This window comes from Mytilus edulis, chromosome 14 (assembly GCF_963676685.1).
Source record: "Mytilus edulis chromosome 14, xbMytEdul2.2, whole genome shotgun sequence".
Taxonomy (NCBI): domain Eukaryota; kingdom Metazoa; phylum Mollusca; class Bivalvia; order Mytilida; family Mytilidae; genus Mytilus; species Mytilus edulis.
The window spans coordinates 47,444,827-47,469,964 of NC_092357.1; the positions used below are offsets into that span (position 1 = coordinate 47,444,827).

General features: G+C 30.9%; 2 protein-coding genes across 2 annotated transcripts in view; one reads left to right on the forward strand and one right to left on the reverse strand.

Moving 5' to 3' along the window:
• The window catches only part of LOC139502487 (dnaJ homolog subfamily C member 10-like), a 380,520-nt gene that overhangs the window by 50,199 nt on the left and 305,183 nt on the right, over positions 1–25,138 (forward strand). The window lies entirely within an intron of this gene.
• LOC139503279 (uncharacterized) overlaps positions 20,936–25,138 on the reverse strand; it is an 87,017-nt gene continuing 82,814 nt past the window's right edge. The window contains exon 8 of the mRNA XM_071293041.1: positions 20,936–21,126. Within this exon, the coding sequence (XP_071149142.1) occupies positions 20,936–21,126 (191 nt within the window). The remainder of the gene's footprint in view (positions 21,127–25,138) is intronic.

Here is a 25,138-nt window from a genome sequence, read left to right on the forward strand (position 1 = left end):
AATAAAATTAGTTTTGATAAAAATGAGTTATATTGATTGGACAGACATTTATGATATTTTGCATGTCATATATGACGTATTTTGTATAACAAATGACAAATATGCCTAATTATGAGTTTGCATCTCGATCATTGGTTCGCAAAAACTACGTTTATATCATGAAATTCACATATTAGTAGCATTGGTTAATTAAATATATACATATGTGTACAATGCATAAACATGTACCTGACATGGCGTAGCCTGTTTGTGCTGATGCGACACAAAGCAATCAATCAATCAATTCATCAAACAATCAATCAATAACATGTTCAATGGGTTATTCTTATTGTTTGACAGTTCTTTCTTTATTTCTTTCACTGGCTATTTGAATACATCAGTAGTATACTTGATAGATATGATACCTGTATTATATAATGTGGCTAACCTGGATACCTCTTCATAGTCATTGTACTGGTTATTTTCATAAGTCAATCCGCTATGCTTCTCTATTGAATTGTCGAAGCCTTTAATAATTTACTACAATGCATAGAGCTTAGTCATTTATGACCGTATGTTAACCTATAGCTGTGTTCATCGATGTGCTTTTTTCTCTGATAAGATATAAGTCTCATTAGCAATCATACCTTGTGTATTTGCCCATATTAATATTTCTTCATCACATAGGAACAGTTGAACAGTTAAATAGTAAAAACTCAACTGAGAGAACAAATATTTTTGTTTCAATCTAAAACCGAGGGAAACAAATCAACTATAAGAGGAAAAAGTGAAACACATCAACTATAAGAGGAAAAAGTGAAACACATCAACTATAAACACAGAACTAGTGAAAAAAAACAATTATAAAAAAAGACTTTTTTCCTGTTAATTGAATTGAAATATGCCCATTAGTCTCTTGTCTTATATTGTGTGTATCATAGGATGTAGTACCTTGGAGCAGTTGTAAGTGATTACCATCATGTTTGTATTATTTTGTTACCTGTACCATTTTTTGTCCGTAGTTATCAAACCCATTTTGGCGAGTTAACAGTATACACCACATGGATATATTGATGTCACTGTTGATGATCTTTTTATTCCAAGACGTGTCACGTGATAAAGAATATTTTGCTGCCTTGGCATATCATTTACGGTTTATTTCTTGTTGCCTTGTCATAAGTTATGTATTGTGTTTTGTAGATTGTTTTGCCTTTCGCCATTTTTGTCTTGTTTGCCGTAGCTTTGTCAAGTTGTCTTGACTTTATTACTGTGTTGATACTTTTGGAATCTGTCATCTCTCATCTCGAATTTCTTTAACAAATTATATTCGCGACATTTCAACCAGACATAAAAGACCTTAGACAAAGCCAGCACACCTCTTTATAACTTCGGTTGATTCCTTTGATTACCTTTGTAATTGATTTGACTCAACTGTTTTTGAAAGGTTGTTGATAAGAGGAACGTACGTCTGGTATATTCAATTATAAGCCAAGCTTCGTAAAAGAGTTTTGATTTAAATACTTTTATTTGAACTAATGTAAACTGTTAATATATTGTATGCCTTATAAAAGGGATAAGGTTGAATACAAAGATTAAATAAGCTGCATGTGCACTATGATTTCAAGTTATATACACAGTCATGTATCGTTTATAACAACTTTACCAACAATGTTGTGAACAAAGCTTTTTTTATTTTTATAATAATGATTGGGATGGTGAAGTGAATGTGTTACCATTTTTTTTGTGATCAAACTGATTTCATTTTATTATGATCGCAAATCTAGCATCTAATATTTGATCTTTTAAAGTATCTATGTATAGACTTTTGCAAATGGTTTGAGATCACTAAGATATTTCAAATGCTTGTTTTTCCTCAAGTTTGTATTTGCTTGTCCTTGCATGATCCCAATTCGCATGACCATATGTTTATGTCAATACACATATCTTGACGTTTTCAATTTAAAACATGTCTATACCAAACAAAAATAAATGAAATACCAATAGTTTATACTGTATATTTATTAGTATCACACACCAAAGAGGACCAATACAATTCAAAACAAAGCAAGTATAACAAAATCTTGATATAAAACAGTACAATGCATTATAAACAACTGTCCTACAATACAATCTAATAAAATAATTATATGTTGTTTATAGAAGTAAGATGTGTCACATTAATAGGTAATATGTGAATTTTCGCCTCTAATCACGCACGATGAGCAATCATTTCAAAGGTAAAAGATGGATAAATGCCTTTGTTGATTTATAAACAAAATGAACTATCAAGAATAGTCTAAACACATAATTGGATCTACATACCATTTCATGAAAACATAATATCAAAAGGGTTCAAATTTATACTAGAGTTAAGATAAAAGTAGATGACAATTGATCTACTGAAGGAAAATGTGTGTTTTATACCAACGCCATTTTTTCGGTCGAATACGAGAATGGCGATGTCAGTGTCGTTCAAAGACATTTAGTTTCCGGACAATAGCCTGAGTATAATTGTATTGAACTCTGTTTAAAAATTATGGGCTAAATGTAATTATGTATTTGATAGTTGTCTATATCCGCTTAGGCCTAAAAGGAGGTAAACAAGCAATTTTAAAAACATTGTTTGAATAACCTATTCAATATGAAATATTGAGATTCCTTGATATGCTCAATTATAACGTGCATCTATATTTTTTATATGAAATTTCTTTTTATTTCCACATGGATATAATAGTACGTTATACATTTTATGCACAATATAGGCACAATATATACAACATATTTAATGAACATAACTTCATTAGTTTAATACATCACAGAGTATGATTGCCTGGCAAAGGCTGCTTGGATAGATAGTACATATTTCAAAAATTTAAACAGTATATGATGTTGGTGTTTATTTTTGTTTTACTGATATCAAAAGGAGTCTATGGTTCCAGCAGTTCTCTGCCTTACTGAGTCTTTTTTTTAAATATATTTTTTCTATTAATAAGTTTTCTTTTAGATATGTTTTAGTGCCATCATATTGGTTTATTCCAATGATAGTTTAGTTATACAAATAAAGAATTTTTTAAAAGAATTAATCATTTACTTTTGTCATTTTTATCAGTTTTTGTAAGAATACCAAATATAACCAAATCTATATTTAAAGTAAGTTCTATTTATGACTTCTCAAATATCCAGCAGTAAAGTGTTTCCCATAATAAACTGACAACATACATATCACCTTTTGATATCACTTTTCAGAACACTTCTAACCACAAGTTCACAAATCTAATTATCATAAAATACAAACCACTTAGATTAGCAATCATATAAAACACAGTTACCAACGTGTGTCACAATTGAATCCCTTATAATTATCCTATCTTTCGAAAAATTAAAAAAAATAATCTGAAGTTCATTATGATATAATTATGTTATCATTAGATTAACTTAGATATAATTTTATTCTGCACTACATCATATTCCTAAAGTTTATAAATTATCGACATAAACTGCCAAATGCGAACATTTTACAAATGTAAAGAAACATGAATATCCGCCCCTTTCTCAATCGCATGACAAAGTCACACAATGTTCAAAAACTTCAATCACTACCTGATAAAAAATAACCCTCAACTACCAAACAAATACATCTGTACATTTCTTGTAGCAATATTCAAACAATTATTCATAAATTTAATAAACAGTTTCTTACCGAATACAGCTTAAAATTAATTTCAACTAAAATATGGTCATAATTAGAACTGAACTATTTACAAAGCTTTGAATACTTTGAATAACTAAGGATGTTCTAATCCAGAAAAAAAGATTATCTTAGCTTTATTTGGAATATGGGGTCCTAAATCCTCTTTAACTTTGCACTTTATTTGGTTTTATAAATATTTGATTCGGGTGTCACTTATGTTTTTTTTTTAGTTATTTATTAAAAAGCACGGCCAGCGTTCAAAAGTTTCCTGTCTTCTCCATAAATTACCAACAGATATTATGGAGTTTATATTTTATACACTAAACTCCGAAATATCACACACATAAAATATTCATTCATTCATTTATATCTTTAATTCCTCATAAATGAGATTCAATGAACATACAATAAGTGAATATAAGTAAACGTTACAACACAATTACACACAAAATATTAGTTTAAGAGCAAAATATAAGGTAAATACACAACATATTATAATATATAAATAGTTCATACAAGCAATATTTCAAGTATGAATGCAGTGACACATTATGTATTGAAACATCTAATAACACTGTCTTAGGCCGTGTTCACATTGACCTAAACTCGGTGTTGTGTAAGTGTAATTCACACATAAACTAAACATAATTACGTTCCCATTGATAAAACGCAATGTTTACATGTAGTTTAAATCTTGTTTTGTCTACATTAAGTCGATAATCGATATAGGCCTTGTGTAGGTTAAGCGTACACAAAACTAGGCATTCAGAACTTTATTTTTCCCATGTATATTTAAAAAAAACACCATTTTTTATATAAAATTGACACTTTTAACACTTATTACTAAAGTTCTTTAAAGAAATATTTGTCTAAACTTGATATATTTATTTGTTATAAAAACACTTTACGTAGCCTTATTAACCCTTAATCAAGACTCTTCCATCATCATTGCCGAACACACAATTCATTTGAAAAGGTCTTCCTGAATCGATTGGACGTACACACTGACAGAAATATTTGCCACTGGTCTTTATACTCAAGCAACGATTCACTCATAAATGCATTACTGAAAAAAGGATGATGTATTTGTTTGTTTGTGTAGTATCTCAGATTCATTGAAATACAATTAGAAATAAAAAAATCAACATTACCCCCTCCCTTTGCCAAATACTCCTTGGAGAAAAAATACCATTTGAAACAAACAGAAAAGATAGAAATGTAGTGATCCTTAACATCGCAATTCTTGTTCTTCGTCTGTAAGCACGCTGATGGCGACCCTGCGTAATCGAGACATCTTTAAACTAATCAAATCGTAGAAAAATCCATCCCCCTTTTTTTAAAGTCAAATGGTCGTTCCCTAACTGCTAGAATAGTTGTTCGAAAATTTGAATTCGGTTCTACGTAATAAACATTTAAATGACATATAGTTTACAAGTGTGAACAAATCTTATGTACAGGTAACTAAACAAGGTGTATAGATGTGAACAAATTTAATGTGAAACTAGTGTTCATTACATTAAACCAAATGTAAACATGTTTACTGTACATGGCGTTTGGTGTGAACACGGCCTAAGAGATCGACTATATTCTGCTACACACTGAATAACATGTGCATGACACAGCTTGAGAAATTGAACCGATTCATCTATTCTTAAAAAAATTGCCAGTGGTTTTCGACCAAGTAACATTTGAAACAGGATTTCGTCGTCATACTCACTTAATTCACAGTAAAGCTGCACTGGAAAATTGTCACTTAAAATGCCCCACCAGACTTCACGCTGTGCATTAGTACTTGGGCAATTGCAACAAGCGTATACATAAAAATCATTAAAATTCCTTGTACATATATCACATGTATCACTTGTTGTATTTGGTATTTCCGTTAGTAATTTAGTGATTAAAAAGGAATTTTTAATTTCCTTAAAAGAATTTGAGTGTTTCCAAAATTCCTTAATTGTCACTGACTTATGAATATTCCTGAAACGTGTGAAACTGTCATCAGAAATAACACGGTTTAACCAATTGTTTAACTGTATACTATCAACTGCGATAAGATTTCCAAATTTGTTTGGATGGAAATGTTCCATTTTCAGTATAGTCAAGAGTATGACAAAAAGCAAGTGCACAATCTTTGTCCAGAAATAGAATTATCGATACAAGTTTGTTAGATTTCTAGCAAGCTTTTTTGAAATTGTGGCGGCTTTAGAAGCTGATAAAACTGGATAAGTCTATCATTTGTTTTGATCGGAAACCTATCCAATCACTAAAACAAACACTATAACTATAATAAGGCCTCTGCAGTTCTATATTTGCTATAAAACGTTTGATTGACTTGCCATAACGATTTTACAAACATTGTAGCGCAACCTTCCTTCAACTTCTATGGTACAATTGCTTATTTTTATTTTTATTTAGGGTGAGTTTTTGTACAAACATATTTGCAATTCCAACAAACAGAACAAAGGTATATACAAGGTATTTACAAATTCATTACCTACATGTACATAGTGAGTAACACTATTGAATAGACCTCTCGGTTAATATCTAGTATTAATACTTATTTACAATTCAGGTCATTAAGTGTATATATATATATTGTTGCAGTTTACAAAAAAGAAAATATAAAGAAAACATATAAAAATACTTTAAAACGCTGTGAAAACCAATATATACATTTCACGGTTAAAATCTTCAAATACATTGTTTGCAATGCACTACATTGATTTCAATGTGCAATAAAAACCGATAATTTCACATGTGAAATCAACGTGGTTATTTCACTCATTTGCAGTCATACAACAATAGGCGCTTCCAAGACGTCGATTACGTCGGACCAAAACAAATTGTGAATGCGTAGAAAAAGATATAGGTCCTTAAATTTTCTACTTTAATTTCATAAAATAGACATTTGTCAATGTAATAAAAAGAATAGCTACTCTAATAATTAAAATAACGGAAAAAAAATAACTCCTTACTGAACAACTCTGATAACTAAGTAAAGCGCTACGCGCATTCGTGAATTAATGTGTGGTTTGGTCACTCGTTGAATTTTTGTCTCTATCTTTATTCTTCGTTTGGTTATTCTATAAGTTTTTACAATTCGGGTCTGTAAATGTATATACATTGGTGTAATCGTTACAAGCACATAACTAAGACATATAAAAATAAAATAAAAATGTCGTGAGTCACCACTATAACATATATACTTCACGGCATACATCTGAGATTCATACTTGTATTTACAACTTCGGTTAGTACATGTATACATATATTGTTGCAATCTCTCCGCAGAACTGACATAAGAAACATCAAAATGCTGTGAATCAACACCAATAGATACATCTAAGATTAATATTTATAATTCGGGTCAGTAAAGGTGTCCTTCCACTAATTCGATCAATCAAGTTTCGAACGCATGTTGAAAGTAGCCTTCCTCTGATGTGATGGTTTACTTCAACTAACCACCAAATTTGCAGAAATAAAACCTTTCATAAAGAGAAATATTAACACCACTTTCAATTAATATTTACTTGTCTATGAGTTTGCAGTAAAAATTGAGGATTAATGTACTCCATTGCATACCAATTTAAGATTTCATGAACACCAGGGGGTTATTTTAGTAGTACTTGGTTTCCGAATAACTTTACATATGGATTGAAATTGCAATGTAGAACGGTATCACATGTACAATTCAGGATACAATGAGGTATACCTGGTTTCTATGAAGTTGAAGTTTATTAAGAAAGTTGTAAAAATTGAAAATTTGGTTAAATAAAAAGAGATTTTGAATTGGTGGTCTGACACCTAAATAAACATATATTGTAGCAATCACTACAAAAACAGAACAAAGACTTAACAAAATGCATTAAAAAAGAGTAGATATAGTTCACGGTATACACCTTAGATTAATACTTGTATTTACAATCTAGGCAGTAAATGTATATACAAACACAAACTAGTACTGTGACATATACAAATACATTAAAACACTAGTAATCAACACCACAAAATAAATTTCAATCTTAAATTGATACACTTTGTATAAACACTGTAGCATATATTCAATAGTTTACATATACAAACTATACTTGTATATACATTCCATAACATGTTAATTGCAACAAATAAATGACCATATAAAGTTAATTTTTCTTTGTTTATAAAAGGTTGAAATGTTTTCTGTATATCTATGCTGACATATATTTTTTTGTGAATATCAACTGTATCCAATGTAAGTTATCAATCGTTTACTGTGTATTTCAAAAGTGCAGCGATTCCATTCCTGCATTCAGCTTTTTAGAATAAAATGAAAAAGAATTAGCGTCAGTAGAAATGTTCATGTTTTTTTTTTGGAATTCCAACTTCTATGCTCATTAAAAGGTCATTGAAATACAACATCGCAGACATAACAGTATAAATCATTAGAAAAAAAGCAAACCGAAAAGCAACAGTCCACAGCATTCTTCCCAGTGAACGAAATAATTGCTGCGGAGTTCAGTATTTTGGTTTTAGTTTTGTTTTATCATAATTCCATTTCTATGGGGTTTCAAAATCTGTATTCCCTGAAACGATCAATTTGAATTCCTTAAGTGTAGAAATAACTGTTATCGTCTGTAAATTACGCATTTATTTACACTCTAAAATAGTTAAATATCTATTTGTGATTTAGCAAAAAATATTCTTATTTTAACTCAATTACACACATAGTCAGAGAGCCGAGGTAAGCCGGTGTCTTGAATATATGCATTACACGTTATGAGAAGTAAAAGTACAATGAACAAAGTGCAATTTTAAGAACAAGTAGCACCAACAAAATGGTCGTCGGCCTATATCATCTCGTTAACTTCCCGCACCCTCTCGTCAATTAGAATTTTTCTAAAATATGACCAGAAGGCAGCCTTAATTAATATCATTTGTTCTATCCTGGGCGTGATCTTTGAAGTTTGAGGTAGATCAATTTTGATAACTATATCCTATACCTGATTTGGACAGTTGTTTTTCTAGAGCTGTTCGTTATAACAGTTTAGATAATTTGAATGACAGATTAGAATTGGTTATAAATGCTCTATACGTAATATGATCTCAAATTTCAAAAGAAGCCAAACTATTGCTTACCTCATCCATTCTCTATTTTCTGCAAAAGAATGCAAATATATTTACTAACAAATCTTTCAAAAACTAAAACGTTCGATGCAAACAATTTATAGATAAAACTGAATTAGAACAATCTGATATTGGAGTACAAATTTATCTAAAATTACACAAGAGGCACATCAAAATTTGCCATTGTACTTAAAACTTCGATTGTATGGAAGTATATTAAAACAGACCCACAATTGCAGTTCTTATTTTGTATGTTTATATGAAATGTAAATTGTCATGTCATATGAATAACAGGATAATCAATAATTTGGATAAATTAAGATATTTAAAAGAAAATAACAATGAATAATGAAGCTATAAAATAATAATGTAATATATCATATATATAGTATATAATGTGTTCTCAAAAGGTCAGAATAGTAAGAATATTAATTACTTTCTCTTGCCTTTTTTCTGCAACAATACGAAAAAATAGAATATTTGAACTGAATAAGCCTAATCTGACATTGAAGTACATTAGGATATACGAAGATAACAGACGCTGCAGAGACAATCAATGTTAAAAAAAATTTCCAGCGTTTAAGAAAACTTTCCATTTGATATAGATTGTTCGTTATTCTACTTTGTGTCAATCGTCATTCCATAAATTTGTAACTATGTGCCGCTCTTGTAATATATCAAACGTCGCATAAAAAAAAATCAAACAACAAAATTGATTAAACTGTTTAATTGTTTTAAAATTGAAACACTATACATTTTTGATTTTCTTAAAGATCTACGATTGTTTTTTATACGTAATTGGCCTCTAATTATTCTATAATTAGACGCAGTGTTCATTTCAACTCCCATTTTTATATTTAACCATTTTCTTTATAAAATGAAGTAAGAAGATATTGAATTTAATTAGTTTCAAGTATTTATTTGGTATATTTTATTGATTATATCCTATCAGACAGCCACACTTGATCATTTTTTAAGGATAAAATGGCGAATTTGGTTCTGTAATTGAGACAGACTATTATAATATAGAAAACAGAATATCTATAACTGTCTTTTTATATCAAATGTAAAAACATAATAAGTAAGATATTGAAAAGAGAAATGAAACGTATGACTATAATAACCTTAAACAAAAGAGAACATACAACAAATAAACCAGTTAGAAACAATTTTAATCACATTCACAGGTAAATACATTTTGAATGTCGAGACATGTCAAGTTTTCAGGCAATTCTCAAAGTAATTGAACGCAGTGAATTCATTCATCTTCAGTCAAGTCGCTTGCAGTCAGTCTGAAAGGGTATATAACAGTACCGGATTGACTGTGAGTACAATGTGTGAATATAAATGGTTTTACATCAATAATATATCTGAAAAATAACTTAAACATAACGTTTTTAATTTCAGGCTTTTCAGATGATGTTAAGACATGTAAGATCAAATGAACGTTTAAGACTAAAATTCACAAACTAGTTCTAAATATCATACTTAACCTCTTTCTTCTCTAATCTCTTCTTCCTGTGAAATAATAATGATGTCAATATTATTTCAATTACTCACAAATAACTTTTAAAATTTAGGAGAAGTAAGATGAGTTTAAAGCGAAACTTATTTAGCGAAATGTGGAGGGAAGGAAACCCAAAACTTTCATTATAGTAAGATGGAAATCCATATTACTATAAACACAAAAAAGGAACTGGACATTAAAAAAGAAGTTTAAAAATTTATAAACAAATCATCCAACTTTTCTTTTCTGTTACAATAATATTTCTTAATCAAAAACATATATGCGATATATTTTTTTGTTTACATCGGATGACCGTGAGATTCCCATTTCGTAACTTTTGTGTTAGAATTGTGACCGATCTATAAACATGTTAAATACGCAGTCATTATCGAGTGCAAATTAACATTCCATATCGCTTGTTATGAATTCATTTTCCAATGGATACTTCGAAACATATTTTTTTTAGAATATAAATTAGTGATATGAAAATGTTTTGTCGTTAGAAATATATATATATATATATATAAGTAAAACATCGTTAATATATAGATACACGTAAACAGGTGATGATACAGTTTTTATTTTTTTTGGTTTGATACATGTAGTCGTCTATCCAATAAATAGTTGTAAGTCATGCTCATTATTTTCTCATGAAAATTGTTTTAAACACAACAGATAGAAAGGGTAGAAATCAATCTTTTTTTTCACGACTGTGTTATCGTTCTCTTTTTCTAAGAACAAATGTCAGAATAGGTAAAAAAGAAACTAAGCAAAATGACAATACTATATAAATTAGCAAAGGACTACTAGCAGCTACTAACATGCCAGCTCCAGACATCAATTACACTAATTGAAAGAGTATGTCTTCATTATATGAATATCAAGCACAATCCCTCCCGTTAGGGGTTTAGTATTTTACCATCATATTTTGTATTAGGCTTCCCGTTATTGTTATAGATATTGCTTTTGAAATGTCGTTCAAGATACGTTGACTAAAGTTGGGATGGGAGTATACATTAGAAATGAAAAAAAACACGTTGTATATAATGTGATATGTTCAAAAATATATAAAAATGATAGGTCACTGAGAAGGTTGTGACAAAATGATACATTTTGTATGGATTATACAGGAAATAAAGTAAACTAAATGGTAGAATTGGAAAATAAAATACCAGAAGATAGCTTTTAGAAAATGCTTTGAGAATTTCAAAAGTAAATTTAGGATGACCATACGTTTTTTTCAGGCTAAAATTTAAGTTAGCAAAGTTTCATATAGATTCCTTCAGAAAATGTACCATTTCAGAGTTTCCTCCCCTTAGAATAACAATTTTTCAACATTTAAAAAAAAATCAAGCAAAAATAATCTAAGCTTTAAAAATATCAATACTTATAAGTTCAAATCTTACGAATTTGTTCTTTTAAATGAAAATTCACATTAGATATCTGCATTCCTGAATCAAATTTTGCTAATTTGATTGAAAATCTGGACCTTGGGTTCCCTGTTATTTACAATGTAAGATGGTGAAAGACACTTCTATTACTTTAAATAGTGATGTTATACTACATTGTATTTAAGAAAGTAAAAAAAAAGAGTAGAGAAGAAACAGTTTATTAATGGCGAGAACATTTAGGGATCCTTGTCTCAAAGATACCAGGCTTATAATTTGGTACGACTTTGGGTCGTCTGAGTCATGACATAAACGTCTGTTTACGAGTACAATCACAAGAATAAACAAAAATATATTTTACAAACATATGATAATAATAGAGAAACCAGTTATATATTAGGTCTATTCAAATGATGATAACTGCTGCTCCTACCATTTTATAAGTTTACTTTGTAAACTTCTAGCAAAAAGCGTTTACGTTACTTTTTAAAATCTTTTAGTTTGCCAACTTTATAAAAATGAATTATAAAGTACCTGATATGTTGAAAGATATGATACATTCGTTTGCGAATTATGCAAATAATATGAGTATTTTCAGCATGCCATTTCGCTAAGATTAAGACATGACTTAATTGCAGACAGGATTCGAGACGCAATATTCATAACCAATGCTGTAGCAAACACAAGGTAGTCAAGTGTTCGATTGACTTGGTCGAGTATGGAACCAAAAAAAAAATCTCTTAAGTTGTTCTATTTAAGAAGGATATAGGATTATACTAATGTTGGTTATTGGGGTGCTATATAGTATTCGATTTTTTGTTAACATACCGTCAACCAACTGTTGAAAATATCTTTGCTTAGGTGCATATCCTTATGCTCTGTACAGTGGTATTCACTATCTGCCATTACAGTAACGACGTCAACTCTCCCCTTGGTCTTAAAGCAATTTCCACCAGAACATTTGAATTTCTTTGAAAAAGTAACATTCATATGGTATCGTAGTGTAATTGTACGGACAAGATCAAGTAGTTTGCTCTTAATGTCAGAGTAACAATGACGTTCAGAATTCCACTGCAAGACTTGCATAGCAATAGCATTTTCTGAGAGGCAAATAATGAGAACACGAGTTCGTGAGTCATCTATATCGAAAAGTCCTATATTGCGATAAATACAAAGTTGGTTATTTTTTTTGGTAAATAGACTTATCTCTTTGACAAAGCTAACTATTATATGATTAAAATAAGATGGAGGTAAAAAATCAAACTCCAGCATAAACCACGATGTTTTCTTTTTGCAGTTTTCGGCATCAATATCTTTTAAAATGTCATTGAGTGTCGCATTTTTCATCATGCAGGGCATATAAAAGATTCCGGAGGCCTCATCATTTATTGGTTTGACGATAATGTCAAATTTTTCCATAATTTGTAAAACAAATTGTTTATGTTTAGTTAAACTTAAACGCGGAACTTTTTCTAGTAATTTCACGATTAAGATATTTGACAATATGCCTGTATTCTCAAGTTCTGACCATTCTTTCATGTTTATAAGTTCATTTCCATATTGATGGGAAACAAAACATTTAAATACGTCAGCGAGCCATTTAGGATCTAATACAATAAAGTCTTTCACGTCGTCAAAAAATATGATATTACCAATTTCGTGTTCATACTTAAGAAAAGAGTCGAGTTCAGACGTAGTCTGTTTTCGATATGGAAATGAACAAGTCACTGCTAATACTCTAGCTTCAGCATACGACATAATATAGTTGGCTTCGGATATTTTACTGTAAATTACTTTTTCAAGAACTATCCATCGCGATGGAAGATTTTCACCCCAATTTTTTAGGGACTTAGCGTTAATAAAAATTTCTTCTCGCAGCTTTTTAAATTCCTCTCTATTATCTGATGGAAATTTAGTTGACAAAAAAAGGGTTTTCTGGAGGTGTCTGCGTTTCTCAAGACCAAAAAGAGTTTTGCGCAAATGATCTTGAAATTTCTGCTGCTTGTCTTCTCTTTGATTCTAAAAAAAATTAAGCCGCTATAGGATGTATCCAAATAAAAGATCAATCACAATATGTAGTAACAATTTAAGTATTAATTGTTAAACAATTTTGATAGTTTGACTTCGTGATTTGTCAGTGTTACATTGTGAAAAATACTTGAATTGCATGAAAAAGTAAAATAAAATAATACTACTAGGAAAATTCATATCGGAAAGTCCCTGATCAATTGGCAAATCAAAAGCTCAAACACATCAATGGAATGGATAACAACAGTCATATTCGTGACTTGGTACAGGAATTTTCTTATGTAGAAAATAGTTAATTTAACCTGGGTTTTTAGCCTCTCACTCGTATGCCGGTTGCATTCAATTCCATAAAATTGAACAAGACAAACAGACATAATATGTAAAAATGTCTTCGTTCAACAGTCAACATCGTATTATAATCTTATTCACTTTAAAAACCAATTGACCAAGCAGAGACTATTGATATTTAACAAAGACAATCAAAAGAACACAACAACACGTTCAAGACCGTCGCATATTAGGCCCAAGACCACAATTAATGACCCTACTTTTCGTTGTTCACGAATATAGTTCCCTTTAATTACAGTGTATTTTTTCTTTATTTTTTTTCTTTGCCCTTTACATTCATTTCTTAGTTTTTAGGGGGTGGAAATGAAAGAAGAGAGGTGAAATAATTTTTTGTTGAATGTATTTTAACTGATTTTAATATGGAAAGAGTGATTAGGCCAAGTGCAAAAAGGTAATATTTACAGTTTTCGGAACATCTCTTGACTTGTCCATAGGGGTATGGATGTGTATTGGCTAAATTTGTAAGTTGTGTGAAAGCAATCTTTCTGAATTTTGGATATATTTTTGGACTAGTACTATACATTACACACACAAAAAATTTGACAAAAAGATTCGGTGCAATTTTTTTAATAAGACAAAAAGTTATAAAGAACTAATAGAGGAATTAATTGTGGTCTGTGGCCTAAGAGGCTGATACCCAAAATCTTGAAAATGAAGAAAGGACCAACTTTTTTGGCAGAAAGTTACTTCAAATGATAAATAGTAATGGTTTATTGTAGTTTTAATCAGTATAAATCTTTAAACCTGTCAAAATATGCAATTTTAGGCATTTTTGGCCATTTTTGGTCATTTTGATGTTCTGAGACTGAAAGCCCTTTGACCCCAGTTTCAGCCCTTTCTGTCAATAATGTTGGCCCCTTTTGATATTTTAACATATATTACTACTCTATTGTCTTACAAAACATCAAATTCTCAAAATGGATGCATTTTATCACAAATATAATCAAAAATTAATAGATAGCTCTGCACCTGGCTATAATGGGCAGTGTCATATTTGGACAGGTTTATGTACACCTAATGGCAAATATGGAGTTATTAATTGTAAATTTCCAGATGCCAGAGGGTGGAGACAAATGCATGTGCACAGACTTGCCTAAATGGTGCATCATCAGAATATTTTAATTGATAAAACTGATGATGTTTCGCACCTGTGCCACAACTCGAAATGCATTACTGTCGAACATCTGTCGTTGGAACCTCATCGTTTCAACAACAGCCGACAGTCATGCGTTTCAACCAGTTCATGCTTGGGACACCCAGATCTCCTCCCTCCCTGCAGGGTGGAGTTGAAAATGGACAACAATAAGTTGGGTAAAATAATTATAGGGAACTTCTTTATTTTCATTTTACTTATTTATTTTTTTATGGGTGGGGCAGGCAAAAATTTATTTTTATAATGGGAGGAAAAAAGAAAAGAAAATTTGAAAGCTAATGTACAACAACTTCAGATTCTTTTTTTTAATAATTGTGTGGTCCTAAAAAGGACCTTTTGTGAATTTTCTTTGCTGGTGGATCTGGCATCTCAATCTGCAGCAGATCTTGGAAGCTTTGGTTTGCAGTAGCTGTCATGGTCCTGGAACTGTAAGGCAGGCTGTGTATCTAGTTGACCTTTGCAGTAATAGTCATGCTTTTTGTTCATTTCTCTCCATGTCTTGTGCTCTGCAAGCTTTTCTGCATTCTGCTGTAATTTCCTTTTTTGAACTGCTGGTCTTAGTATGTAATCTTGGTTGTATTTAAAGTCAGTGTCCATTTTCTTGAGGTGACGTTTACTTCGTTCTGAAAGTTCTACTCCTAGATTTGTACATTTAAGTTGTGTCGAGGTTCCCGGCATGTTGTTGTTTCTATGTACTCCTGAAGCAAGTCGTCCTTCCATATTTTTGGAGTAAATTACATTTTTGGGCAAATTAACACTCAGTGCTCTATGAACTCCTTCATTTTTGTTGGTATTGTCATAAAGTTTCATGCTTTCAATAGCTGCTGTAGTTAATTTCATTTTCAGGATTTCTTGAAGTAAAAATGTGTCTGTTTTATCCATTTGCAGGGCAGTGATCTGGTATGTTGACAAATAATGTGAACGACTCCACCAGTTAAGTGCATCATCACCTTTGCAGACAATGGAATATTCAGGACACTGGGTGCAATCACCATCATAGCAGCGGAGGGTAGCATCAAGCACTTTTGGTAAGTCATTGCTTATTTCATTAATATTTTTGTCATATTTCTTCATCAGTGTCTTTAATATCATGGAGCATCTGCACTTTAGATCTTTGCTAAACACCGTCCTAAGTTGTTTATTTTCCTCTTTGGTTTTACCATGGAACATTCCCGGGCTGTATTGAGCTCGCAAAGAGGCATTGAATTGAGACTGTCCCAAATGTACATGGTCTGCCAGTCTTTCTACTTTCCACATTGGTTCCACAGCTGTAAGGGCGTCTTCAATACCTTTTGCTGAACGTCCATTTCCATCTGTGGTCACATACCGTACCAGACATTTCTGGAGTCCTATCTGGTCTCCAATCTTTTTTCCCAGCTCGTACTCTGACAGGGCAGCAGCTCCATATAAATTTGCTGTACATTCTTCATGATCAGGCCATTGTTTTGGAAAGCCTTTCCCTCTAAGCCAAGCCCCTTTCCAACACATCTTATTCTGTACAACAGCAGCTACAATAAACTTTCTATCTGTTATTGTTTCTATTCCCAGTGCAAAAACTTGAGTCGCATTCTGACCAGGCTTCTTTTTACTAACTATTGTGTTGCTGTTGTATCGAGCATCCACAGTTATGTTAATCTCATTTTCTGGGACACCTCGCCTCCTGTTCTCTTCTTTTACTAGTTCCAGTTTCTGTGCCATGTCTGAATTGTTCAGCTTGACCATTTCAGCTGCTATTCTGCTGGATGTGCGTTGCATACTGCTTCTACATGGTGGTGGTGTGTCCATTCCTGCAAGTAGTTGCTGCACTGTTGTATTTCCAATTGGGCAGTCCTGAAAAGCAGATGCTAGGGCTACATTTGGTTGTCCTGGGTTGGGTCCTGGTTTGCCATTAGCTATTTCCTTGTACATCTTCATTCTGTCTCCAATAAAACCACAATTTATGCATTTCAAGGTAAACTGCCAGCAAGTTCCCCACTTTTTCTGTTCATAATATTCAGCAATAAACTTAGGACAGGATGGTGAGTCCACTTGGTGCTTATTATTAGTAGTGTTGAACAAGCTTAGTGTTAGTTGACTGTCTATCCACCTCATACCAGAATGTAATGTTTTATTTTCTTCTCTTTCCAGGTCAGCATTAGCTTGTGGTCGAAGAGTACAGATGTGACCAGTCGCCTCTTTGTTGTCAGGAGATAGTAAAGTTTGCCGCACATAGGAAGTACTTGCACCAGCTGAATCGGGCATCTGTATTGACGTCAGGCCTCCACTTTTAACATTTGTGCCAGGTTGGAACCATGCAGGATTTCTGGGAGAGTTGTCTTTCTTTGACCTTTTCCTGCCTTGGGAATATGGGGTATTACCAATAGTGAACATTTTGAAAAGTTAAACTGTATCAGTAATATCGCAACTTGGACTAATGGCATAAACTTTGGACATCTTGTTATTTATAATCAAGTATCTGCTTTGATGTATATTTTTTTCCTTTGAGGCAATCTGTGGTGTGGTGTTACAGAGACCACCTTCAGAGGCAACTCTGAATTAACAGTGTTTTCTTAGCAATATCCAGTTGATTATCAGGGGTCCAGATTAAGATTGTTTGATAAAAATCTTTGAAAATATGTTACTTTACAATATTTGAGTAATCAATTTAACAAAAAGCATATGGATTTTTTTATTAATTTTTTTAAATAACTTTTGTTGTCAAAATGTCAAAATGTCACATATCTTATATATCTTTTAAATAAATACTTTTCTTACAGAAATCTTTTATAGAATTAAAAATAATAAAAATTCTTTATTGATAAAATTAAACAGCAAGGAAAGCTTCACTAAAAAGTTTATTTCAGTCTGATATTTCAAGTAATAAAGAAATTACACTAGTTTGAAATTTTCTTTACATGTAATCTGACCTGATGTTACATGTGAATATTGGTACCTCAGGTAAACAGGCCAAGTACCTGTAAAATTTGTCTAATGAGTGTTTATGTTATATTTTACTTATTACAGATAAGATAAGCAATTTTTTAAGATAAGTTTTGAAAGTAAATTCTCTTTATAAATATGTTTAATGGAATTTAATTCATGTTCAGTCTTGGTATATTAACTAAATTAAAAAAAAAATAAGATAAAAATTTATTTTAATTAGAAAAACAGAATTTTTGAAAAATTTTCTTTCAGAATCTAGAAATGTAACCATTTAGCTACTATATACAGTTTACTTTTTTAAGATATCATGTTTAACAAGAAAGTTATTAAACTTTTCCTTTTCCTAGTAGTTACATGTTTTAAAAATTTAATGCCAGAAAATACCTAGAAATATCAACATGAGGGTAGTGTTATTAAAACTATCAGAACTGCCATATAACTTGTCGGATTGATTTGATATATGGTATGCTAGTTCGATATAGAATAAGCTTAATGCGTGCCATTTTTTGGGGTATTATATTGAAGATAAAGGGTCTAATAGGCCCAAGACCACAATTAATGACCCTACTTTTCGTTGTTCACGAATATAGTTCCCTTTAATTACAGTGTATTTTTTCTTTATTTTTTTTCTTTGCCTTTTACATTCATTTCTTAGTTTTTAGGGGGTGGAAATGAAAGAAGAGAGGTGAAATAAATTTTTTGTTGAATGTATTTTAACTGATTTTAATATGGAAATGATTGATTAGGCCAAGTGCAAAAAGGTAATATTTACAGTTTTCGGAACATCTCTTGACTTGTCCATAGGGGTATATTATTTGTAAAGTTAGCAAGGACTTGGTATCTTCCGCTGAACTTATTTAGAAAAAAGGACGAGACGTTCTTTGACATAACCTTTGTTCGCCAACTTTCTGTAAAGAGACTAGTGGCGTTCTATAATTCTGGTAGCAGCTGCATCCTCTTGAATATCAAATAAGTTAGAACATGTTTCAATCCCATATGAAGGGGAGGTTGGTATTTTGCTGATAATGTGGTGGAATAGATTATATCAGAATGTATGAGTCTATGAATGTTGTTAATATTTTGAATAAAGCTATCAAAAACCTATCAAGTTATCAAATTCCCTAGAGGAAAAGAGACATTATCCTGTTTCGTAATTTAAAAACTTTTGAAAGGCACGCACACATATAGTACTGCCAAAGGAATTGTTGATTCAGAAATTAAATCCTTTGTATGATAATGGGAAGGAGAACAGATTCATGAAACAATTCAAATACGTGAACATGAAAGTGTTAAATTGTGAAACCAATTTTATAGTGTTGCTTATAATTGAGATTTGGCACAAAATTAATTTCGATTTTTTACAAATACTTTCAAATCTAATTATAATTCCTATAAAAGTACAAATATTCGACAAGCTTGGACAAGAACACATGGTAAGAAGGAGTGCATAGAACATTGCATAATATTAAAAAGGACCTTGTTGTTGCTAAAAATGTTTTGTTTGTAATTATCATGTGATTTTCTATAAACAAAATAAAATAAAACAGTGACAATTTTATATTGTAATCTCTTTTTAGACCAGGCAAAAATAAATATATCAGGCAATGACATTTTAACCTCACTGGCAGTTTTACTGACTTTAGTCTGATCATCGTTTTAACTATATACCGCGTTCACTTTAATGGCAGCTTATATTATCTAGAGGTTGTTGGCTTACCACTATATTAATACATACCAATGCAATTTTGTCAATCCCTGTACCAACGATTACAACAGGTGGGTTTAGGTCTACACTGCATTGACCTGATGCATTATGAACTTCTTCCCTATAGCAATGTACATTATCAAGCCAAAAGTCAATGTCATCTACGTGATAGAGACAATTATTTTCTAAAATAAAAGCGTAAACTGCTAGTACTTTTTCTAGAATGGTATTCCTGGACATTTATAAAACATGATATACGTATATGATTAATACATTGATGCCATTTTTGTTTTGATGGTAGTATTTTTAATGAAAAAAATATGGTCTCAATGTATAAATGATTACATCTCAGTGATTCCAATTGTTTTGTTTTTATATTAAAAATGGCTAAATCAAATTGATTCATACTTTTACCTTCTGGCTTTTTCTTTAGTAAATTAAAGCGGAACAATCATATTTGCACAAAAGTCATGACGTTATGGTTATAGTAGAAATACGTTACTTTCTATTTAACAAGAAAATTTCCCTTAAGTTAAGTCATTTCAGTATATATGAATATTACATTTCGCTTTCCAACAATTCTGTTGGGTCTTTGTTTTTTGACATCTTGTAAACAAAATGTATTGTAGTAAATGAAGTTCTTTTCTGTTTATATTTATTGAATTAAAAATAAAAGACGACTTGGATTCTCCCATGGATTTTTATCTCAAAAACCGAGCCAATGTTCAAAGGATTTGAGTCTACAGTTTAAAATATTACTTGGTTAACACATTTCATAGAAACCATGATCTGATAACATGTATGCACTTAACAATACTGTTGAGATGAATAATTCATGTTTTTTCGTAGGTGGACGGTTTCACTTAAAAGTTGTCTATATATATATATCTACCAACCAGTAAACTTAATAGGTGTTGGATCATCAAAATTGACAATACTACACAAACAGGAAAAAATATATGAGTCTAAAAGATTGTGTAACAATACCGATAAATAGATGGAAAACAAAACACTAAAAAGTGCGGTTTTGAGTCATAATAAAACATTCTTTATCATGACCATTCTTTTGAAGTGTATATGGTATCTTTGATTTGTGTATCACCACTATAGATTAGAAACCTCCTAAGCTATGGATCTTCGAAAAATCTGTCGATGTATCTACAACAAGGAGGTAAACAGCATTTGAACTAAGAAAGGTCTGATGTGTTGCATAAAATTCCTTCTGTCCTGCAAAATCCCAAAATCCGCAATCTGCTAATTGTTCATTTTCCGGAGACCAAACGGAATAAGAATCGTTCTCGACTGTAAGTAGACAAATCACATAATAGGTCTTTACTACAGGATGTTTAAATATAAGAACAAATTATACAGAGATATTCTATTTCACACGTTACTCTGTGGTATTTTTGTCTACAAATATAGTAATATTAATAGCATATTTACCTGACAATATCTGGAAATTGGTATTTAGTCAATTCTTTAAAACTGGGACTAGTGATAATTTTAAAATTTCCAACATGGATTTAATGTAAACAAAGTCAAAATGTTTAGGTATTTAATAAATACACATTTGGGTACGTTGATGCAAGCAAACAAGGTCATATTGTGTCTCATACTGTTGGAGGTTTATAATGTTTAACAATCACATTATACCCATGTGTAAACACGTTAATTATGAGATAGAAAAAAATTAAGTAGTTCGTGCACTTTCCCGAGCAGTTTAAAAAAATATTAAACAAATATATTTCACTGTGGAATAGCATTCATTCGCTGTCACTATCCTATAGGTTTACAACTGTTGGTTACAATGCTAATATGGAATCGTCATTGGAGGTAGAGCACGAATTCGTGTTAATTTTTTCTTTTGATGTGTCATTTGTATGCAAGTGTTTCATCCCTTTGTACTATGTTCAATTCTCAAAAGGTCATTGTATTGATTGTCTACCTTGAACATGGTCATAATTTCATCTTTACGTCTAGTTATTTTATTGAATTTTATATCGTTACAAAATTTATAAATGTACTTAACTTTACGGTTATATTGTACTTAAAGCGCGAAAATCACTATGTAATCCGTGAAAACTCATCGAACCGTTTAAACAAACTTATAAGTAAGGGTTATCGTATCAATATTGTAATTAGATCTCTGAATATAGTTTACATTGACACTAATATCGATTTTGTCATTAGCAAATTAAAACTTTACTTAAGTGTATTTTTTTTCAAACGGGATGTATAGAGACACACACACGTTAATTTTTATCTATAAAAAAATCACTCCTAACTATCCTACAACCTGTCGATACATTTGTTTGTGGCATTGCACATGTCATGTCTTCTTTGACTGTTCATTACGTTACAATACTACATCCCTGGGATGTGTTTTAGTTGATTTTTGTCTCTGATGCATGATTTTTTATTATTAATTGTTTTGGCTTTTAACTAGCTGTCAGTAACTGCGAGTACTCTCAAATTGTACTTTCTTGTTGATTTGACCTGTTTATACTATTTTCAATGTTTTTTTGTTATCTAATGTTAATATGGATCTTGTCTGTATACCAGCTTTGATTATTTGGAATTACTACAATTTTTCACTTCTTCGTACTATGAACTTCAAATTATTTATTTCTCCTTAAATACTGTTCTTGCACCTGTAAACGAAGTTTTATCTAGCACTAATTGTATAGTTTTATTGTTGATATTCACCCCATATGTACCAAGTGCTAGATAAGTTTATATTGATATTTAAGAATTTCTTGGTATTCCCAAACGAAAGATTTAATACACATAGACGACGAAGTATACTTAACGACAAAATTATTTTCATTTACCTGTGTAGAATATGACGCAGTTTTTTTTTCAAAAGTGATGATTTTCTAAAAATTGTTAAATATTGCACAGTGGTATCATACTTTAACTTTGTTTAAACCTGTTTATTTATTTTTGACCTTAATTATTTATCCCTTATAATTTTATTAATTATGTATTTGCTATCAGGTATCGCAGATCAAATTTATTCGTTCATTGTGTGTTAATTTACGTTTTTTGATTGAGTTAAACCTTCTAATTGATATTTTATAGTGTATTTTCTTTGTTGTGATGTTATACTATTGTTTGAGAAAAGGGGAGAAGGTTTGGTACCATTTAAACGTTTAATCCCGCTGCAAATGTTTGCATCTGTCCTAATTCAGGAATCTGATGAACAGTAGTTGTCGTCCGTTTATGTAGTTCATACGTGTTTCTCGTTTTTATATAGATAATACCGTTGGTTTTCCCGTTTGAATGGTTTTAGTTATTTTGGGACCCTTTTTATCTTCTGTTCGGTGTGAGTCAAGGCTCCGTATTGAAGGCCGTACCTTGACCTATATTGGTTTACTTTTATAAATTGTTATTTGGATGAAGAGTTGTCTCATTGGCACTCATACAACATCTTCCTATATATATTTAGATCTTTGTATTTGTTATTGGTTTATTAAAGACATTTATGATTATATATTCTATAATTTCATTTATTTGTTTTGTAATGTTTAATTAGTAAATTAATTAGAGGTACAATATGCAGGTGGATTACACATTTTGAATTCTGCTGTCAAGAGTACAATGTTTCAAGTATGCATCTAACAATCTCCAACAGCATTGATCCTGCTACTTATAAAATTATGTGCTACTTGAATATGGTGTAAAACATTAAGTCAGAACTCTTAAGGAAGCAGACATGCTGTCATAACTTATGTGCAATACTCGACCCCTATATATAGACACATACATGAAAGAAGTAAAACAAATAAAACCTAACAAAAACACACATACGAACAAAAAAAAAAACAACACAGAACACCATAGCCATCACTGGATTCCTGAAACTTTAAACCTGGTTTAGAGAAATATTATAATTGGAACCTACATAAAACTTTTTTTCCTTTAAAAAAAAAACCGTTAATGAAAACCGAATTATATTATATCCACATAATGATAGAATGATGGTAGAATTAACCAGAGTTATCTGACATTAATCACAGAGAGTGGTTAGCAAACAATTTTGAATTATAGCTGAATTAACATAAAAACAATTTTCCACTATAAATGAATGTCACTCTATTCAAATATAAGGAGTTTGTTAGCTGAATCTACTAATTTTATTAGATATTAGATATTATGATGTTTTATGACAATAGATAAAAATGACATTTTCAGAAGTAGTACATCGGTAAAATGAAATATACAAGGGAAAAAAAGGGAAAAATGTAAGAAATAGTTCAGATTTTTAAATCAAATATTTGCCTGCCAAACAGCTCTATGTGGATATCTATGAGGAAGCCATAAATAATCTAAAATGGTATGATAACTATCTATTCTTAACAATACTGGCATCTTTGGTTGATCACAAAAATATCCGACGAAATTCAAAGTATTAATTTTCTGAGTTTAATTGAAAAAATATTTTTAATTAAAAAATGATGAAGTAATTTATCAAAAAAAGTTAGGTAAAAAAAAGAAGACAAAACCTGAAAAAATAGTAAAACATACACATCGTTGAAGGTTCTGAACATCAAACACGGAATTTTCAGAAAAGAGTTCTGCAATCTTTTTATTTGGTTATGGTGAATTCATCATAAATTGCCAACAAATGATGAAAGCTGTATGATAAAGATAAGCAATATTTTCTAATGATACTGCTGTATGTATAAAAATAAGTAAAATCACAAAAAGACTGAACTTCGATTAAATTTAAAACGAAAAGTCTATAATCAAATGACAAAATAAAAGCTCAAACAAATGGACAAAAACTGTCATATTTCTGACTTGGTCCAGGCATTTACTTGTGTAGAATATGGCGGTTTAAAACTTGGTTTAAAGCTAGGTAAACAGTCTCATCAATTTCCAATATATTGACAACAATGTTTGAACAAAACAAAAAAACAGACACAATAGGTAAAAATGTCTCAACAGCAACACGAACCCCACTTAAAACTAGGGGTGGTTCCAGGTGCTCCGAAAGGGTAAGCAAATACTGCTCCACATGTGGCACTCATGGGAAATATTTCCTACGATAAAGAATTCAAAACAAGTGTCAATAATCCAGAAAAGGCTCATGACATTCATTGTTTCAATCGAAATCATATCAAATCTCCTTATATATGAACTGGTTACAGATAAACGGTTCTAGTTGACATTTTGCAATCAATTTAACTTCTTATAAGTATTCAAATACACATTCAAGGAGTGTTTATTTGTTATCGTGCTCTCTATGGTGGTTTTGAAGGCACTCAAAAACAGTTAGTATACACAATAGAATATTTATAATAGCCATTGT